A 6,500-nucleotide genomic window follows, 5' to 3' on the forward strand; every position below is an offset into this window, starting at 1 on the left:
TGAACCACAAAATTTTCAGATTTTTCTTCCTGTCTCATTCAAAACAAAAAAATATCAGGGGCTTAAAATTATATTGAAATTAAAAGCGAAAGCTAAATCACCACTTCAAATAAAGGAAGCAACACTGTCAGCAACCAGTCTCTTATCATTTATGCTTTGATCCAGTGTGAATTTAAACTTAAACAATATCTCATACGTCTGCTTGGTGATCTAAGTGTTGAGAATTGTTTGACACCAGCCCCACATGATAGTGTTCATTTCAAATTTACGCACGTTTATAGATTGATTCTCTCTATACGTATCAAATATTTCTTTGAAGAAAAATAGTATGCTAGATACTAATTGATTATAGGACCATGTATTTCTGAACTCTTTAGGTAAGCAGCAGCATATGCCATCCAATTCCAACTTATGAAAAGTCGGAAAACTATAGTGCTTGACCAATGAAAACTATACTCGGTTGTATATACTTTTCCAACCTTGTGAGTTGGAATTATGATACAAAACTAGTATTTTCCATGACTAGCTGGCCACGACTAGTATCAAAAGCTATCAGCGTGTGTTTGGCATTTGCCGACACCAAAGAAAAGTTCTCTCCATAGAGATAGTAATAGTACAGTTATTTGTTGTGAATTTGTTGCTACTCTTCAGGTTGTACCTGTCACACGGTTTAGTAAGTCAAGGCCGAGGCTTATAAAAACTTGTAATAGTACACGCTTTATATGAATATTATTGTAACAAGTCCTGATGAGTACTCTAGCAATGGACTGGTAGAGGTGCTCTTTAAATTATCATAACGCATGCAACACGTTTGAAAAAATTAATGTTAAATTTGAATTTGTCACCTGTCATATTCTAGCTATATCACCATTCACAAAGTACCTGTCATATTCTAGCTATATCACCATTCACAAAGTCTTGGACGTTGCTTTCTGGAATTTCCTAATCACTGGAATTTCTTATGTCTTGCAGTCCACAGCCCCTCTCACTAATTAAAGAGAAGTAACGGTATCATGATAGTGATAGTTTTCCTCCTTAGACAGCATTTTATTTAACTAATATAAATTAATATTCTTGGGCGAGGTAGCGCTAATTAATTAACATATGAAGAAGCATTATATATATGCAAGACGATACTGATCAGGTGTTAAACCAAACAATAGAGAAGCTGAAATTAAGTTGGTCTCTTGTGTATATGGAGTTTCAAGAGAAGAAGCAAATCATCCTGTGCCTGTCCTTTGTGACCTTGTTTGGCCTCCTAGGTCTCTTGTGTGCTGAAATTGATGGCAGTCCCAATATTGTTGTGGAAGAGGTTCATGTTGGTGTGATTCTTGATATGGGGTCAAGGGAAGGAAAGATTATTCTCAGCTGCATTTCAACATCCCTGTCTGATTTCTACCATCTGCATAATAACTACAGCACAAGAGTAATTCTGCACACCAGAGATTCCAAAGGAAAAGCTCTGCATGCTCTATCAGCTGGTAAGCCACATATTAATATTTTAGTCTTTCTACTATAAAATTAATTTTCTTTCTAGACTTTGTTATAATGATTATAATAATAAAAAATTTTAAGAAACTATCATTATATAATTTTATCTTAAACTCTAGTTGCGATCTTCAACCAAATGCAGCTCTAAATCTTTTGGATAAGATCAAAGTGGAAGCAATAATTGGTGCACAAACAAGAATGGAAGCAAACCTATTGGCAGAGTTAGGAGAAGAAGCTAAAGTCCCTGTATTGTCACTTTCTGGACTTCGTACTAGTCCTTTCGGTGCTCCTGGCGAATATCCCTTCTTTGTGGAGATTACACAAGATGAAACTTCTCAAGTTACAGCAATCAGTGGCCTTATTGAAATGTTCAAATGGAGGGCTGTCATCCTTCTATATGAGAACACAGATTATGGGAGAGACATCATTCCATTTTTTATCAACTCCATTGAAGAAGCAAATGTGACTATTGTATATAAAAGTTGCATTGCTGCCTCCTCAGCAGATGAACAGATCATTGAAGAGCTCCGCAACCTCACAAAGTTGAAGACGACGGTATTTGTGGTGCATGTATCACATTTTCTTGTTCCTCGCCTTTTCTTGAATGCAAAAAAGTTAGGCCTACTGAGTGAAGGGTATGCTTGGATCATGACATCAACTAGCATGAATTTCTTGCATTCTTCCATGGACCCATCTGTAATTGAGTCAACTCAAGGAGTGCTCGGTTTGAAGTCTTATACTCCAGCATCAGCCCGCCTCCACAATCTTACTTCAAGATTGAGGAGGATATTTTACATGCAGGATCCTAACATAGAAGTAAGTGCGGTAACCCCAGATGGAATTTGGGCATATGATGCAACTTGGGCTCTAGCTGAAGCAGTTGAGAGGACCTCGACTTCTACAGGATTGAACCTAGTGAATTTAAACAATATTACATCTTCCAAACATGGACTTCTGCTTCTTCAAGAGATATTGCAAACAAGGTTTAAGGGTTTAAGCGGTGAAGAAATTCAATATCCAAATGGGAAGCTAGTTTCAACTGCAATTGAGATTGTGAATGTTATAGGAAAAGGGGAAAGAAGGGTTGGATTGTGGCCATGTGAAGAAAAACACACAAGAGATTCCTACCCACTTAATAACAGAAGAAATTTACTTTCTACCAACGATCTCGAAACAATCATATGGCCTGGAGGATCATCAACCATCCCAAGAGGTTCAAAGATGCAATTGAGTAATAGTTCCAAAATAAAACTAAGAGTTGGAGTTCCAGTGAGAATAGGGTTCAACGAACTTGTGCATATGAAACATGATAATCAAACCAATCGAACATATTTCTCTGGCTTCTGCATCGACGTATTCGAGACTGCAATTAGAGCATTGCCGTATGAAGTAAATTATACCTTCATTCCATTTCCGGTTGGCATTAATGAAAGTTACAATGATCTTGTTTACCAAGTTTTTCTCCAGGTATGCTTAATTTGAAATTAAAAATTTATATCAGGTGGAATATAAATATTATGTTGGACAAATACATCTGTAATTGTATGCTAGTAACTTGTAATGCAAAAATAGATTTGCATCTCATTATATTACATTTTGATTATTTAATCTTTCTAATTTTTAATTTTCCGTTTTCCTGCCACACACTTTTGCATAATGGGGAATGTATTTTGACTAGACATTCGATGCTGTTGTTGGGGATACCACGATCACATCGGAGAGATCTCAGAATGTGTGTTTTACAATACCATATACTGACTTAGGTGTGGGGATGCTAGTATCAAATGAAAATAAAGGCATGTGGTTTTTCTTGAAACCTCTTTCGGCAGATCTTTGGATCACAAGTGCGGTTTTCTTTATCTTGACCGGCTCATGTGTGGTAATTGAGCGTCCTGTCAACCCAGAATTCCAAGGCACACCTTCGCAGCAAATCGGAACCATATTATGCTTTGCCTTCTCAACCCTTGTGTTTGCTCATAGTAAGTGCACGATATCTCACTACTTCTTTCAATTATTCAAGTTTACAGCTAATTAATTTTCAGTCTCTATGAAACAACCCTTGTGTTTTCTGATTAATTAACACAGATATGAGAAAGAGTGGCATTATGAATTATATTTTTCTGGCTGAATTCTCTTAATTCAAAATGATTCCTTGTTCACTTTTAGTCACTCAAATTCTCATATCCATTCAGATGAAAGAACGAACTCAATTTACGAATATAGTTGACCATCAGTCTGGAATTAGTTTAGAGTTGATTTGCTAAGATCACCTGGAAATGAAATTTTGTCTTTTTGATGCAGGGGAGAAGTTGTTAAACAATTTAGCAAAGTTTGTAGTGATCATATGGGTTTTTGCTGTGCTTATATTCACTGCCAGTTACACAGCAACTCTGACATCAAATATGACAGTTAACCAAATACAATTAAACTCAAGAGGAAATATAGGTTACCATTCATTAATCAGTCGGCAAGGGGTAGCGAACATAAAATTCAAACGTTCTTATAAGACGGTTGAAGAATATGCTCTCGCTTTATCAAGAGGAAGTAAGCATGGTGGTGTCTCTGCTATCGTTGACGAGGTTCCGTATATTAAGATCTTCCTTGGACACTATCCTACTGGCTACTCCATGATTAAACCCGAATCTACCACCAATGGTTTTGGCTTTGTGAGTAACTCCTTAAATTTAGGTTATGCATTAATCATATGTTGTATTTCCGCTAAAACTAGCAAGATTAAGCATGATATTTTGGCCGCATAATATCTTAACATTTATACTTTCCAATTTGATCCTTGTATTTCTGACTCTGACAATTAAGTGCACATATGTCAAATGTGGCTATAGATGGAAAATTGACGTGAAAAGAGGTTTATGATTATGTCCATCCATTTAATTACACATATGCATTGCAAATCAAAACTATATGGAGAAAAGCAGAAAATCAGGAAGTAAGCATGATATGTCAATGCAGGTTTTCCCTAAAGGTTCGAATTTGGTCCATGATGTGTCAATGCAAATTCAACGAATGAGACACAAAGGGAAAGCTTATAGAGATGGAGAAGGTCTGGTTTCATAAGGGAACAATTCCCATGTTTGACAACACAACGAGTGATCCCAATACTCTAAACTTCCATACCTTTCGTGGTTTATTTCTCATTACTGGGGTTTCTTCAGCTTTTGCTCTTTTCATATTCATAATAATCCCACTCAAAGAAAAATGGTATGCCGTGAAGAAATTCAGATTTAGATATCAGGTTCGAGAAAAGCTGCAGCGTGTAAGGAAGTTCTTCTCTCACAAAGTTTCCAATGAAAACGAAGAAAACCAGTAGACAGTGCATGAAGCTAAGTATTCAGGTATGTAGAACTAGATACTGCTCCCCATTATAGTTGCTGTGGTTGTACGGGAGCTGTGTGAAATCGTTATTTTGCAATGCTAAGGTTGTGTTTATTAGTATATATTGTACAAACAGATAAAGTCACTTATAAGCAATATACTTGCTTCTCGTTTGCTACGTATAGGAGTGACATGCAGTTTTTTCTTTAATCTCTTGTTTTCCGAAAGTAAAATCTATATTATTGACATAATAATCAAAAGCAATAAGGGAAAGATTTATACATAACCCAAGCAAGTACTGTTAGAATTCATGGATTCAGCAGCTCATTTGTGGTATTTTGGATGTTTTGGGAGAGAGGAAGAAATCTAAGTATGAGAGAACGTTGCTCTGAAGGAGAAGAATAGAAACTGAAAAAGTGTGTACTGTTCATTCCACTATACCCAATTATATCTGTTGTAAGAGAGAGAAGAGAGATTCTTCTCTAACTGATTTACACAGGACTTAATCCTAACCATTGATCTTATCATCCTATGAGATGATTACACATGTCACAATCTAACACCTTATATCCTAGGCTAGGTAAGAGGCCACTTGGACTATGATCCAATGGCTCATATTACAACCAGAAAAATAACATATAAAATTGAAATAAAATTCAAACATAAAGAAACTTTGGCGCCAAGGATTTCAGCTCAAGGGTTACACATCAACATTCCCTTCTAACCCTTTGGCTGATTTCACTCCGAGTAGATCTCTGAGATGCACAAAACAATCCTTGGATAAAGCCTTGGTTAGAATGTCTGCAATCTGATCTTCAGTTTTGCAGTAGATTAGTTCAATCTCCTTTGCTTGAATAGCTTCTCGAATGAAATGAAACTTCCGGCTAATGTGTCTGGATTTCTGGTGAAAGACAGGATTCTTTGCCATGGCTATAGCAGAGGTGTTATCACACAAGATTGGTGTGCCCTCCACTTGCTCCTCTCCGAAGTCTCAAGCACAAACCTTAGCCATTTAGCTTGTGATGTTGCTTTAGCAGCACTCACATATTCTGCCTCTACAGTGGACAAAGCTACTGTGTTTTGTTTAATTGATGCCCATGAGAACATGCCAGATCCAAGAGTGAATGCATACCTTGAGGTGCTCCTTCTGTCATCTTCACTTCCTGCCCAATCACTGTCACAATACCCTATCAAGGTAGCTGCCTTCCCCTTTTTAAACTCAATTCCAAAATCCAGTGTGCCTTGGATGTATCTCAATACTCGTTTTGGCTGTTCCCATGTGTTTCCTAGTGGGATTATGCATGAATCTAGCAAGCAAACTAGGGGCAAACATTATGTCTGGTCTTGTAGCTGTCAGATATAGCAAGCTGCCTACAATCTGCCTATAATCACTCTCATTTGCCATCTCACTACCATCTTCCTTGCACAACCTTTCATTTGCAACCAAAGGAGTTACCATAGACTTACAATCCTTCAAACCAAACTTCTCAATCACCTTCAATGCACATTTCTTCTGATGGAGAAAGATATGTTTATCTGTTTGTACTACTCCCATACCAAGAAAATGGTGGAGTAGTCCAAGATCAGTCATTTCATAATGTTTCATCATGTCATTTTTGAACTCTTCAAGCAACTTTGAGCAACTTCCAGTATAAACAATATCATCCACATAAAGA

The 6,500-nt window shown here is 36.9% G+C and overlaps 1 protein-coding gene across 1 annotated transcript; it reads left to right on the plus strand.

Moving 5' to 3' along the window:
* Positions 1–241: 241 nt before the first annotated feature.
* Positions 242–5,002, plus strand: LOC103331417 (glutamate receptor 1.3-like). The gene is given in 6 exon segments (XM_089053707.1): positions 242–1,481; positions 1,634–2,958; positions 3,170–3,470; positions 3,793–4,157; positions 4,462–4,524; positions 4,526–5,002. Coding segments are annotated over 6 exon segments (2,706 nt in total). The 5' UTR covers positions 242–1,123; the 3' UTR covers positions 4,820–5,002.
* Positions 5,003–6,500: the final 1,498 nt, after the last annotated feature.

The sequence above is a fragment of the Prunus mume genome, linkage group LG5, assembly GCF_029339155.1.
Source record: "Prunus mume cultivar Tortuosa linkage group LG5, ASM2933915v1, whole genome shotgun sequence".
Classification (NCBI taxonomy): Eukaryota; Viridiplantae; Streptophyta; class Magnoliopsida; order Rosales; family Rosaceae; genus Prunus; species Prunus mume.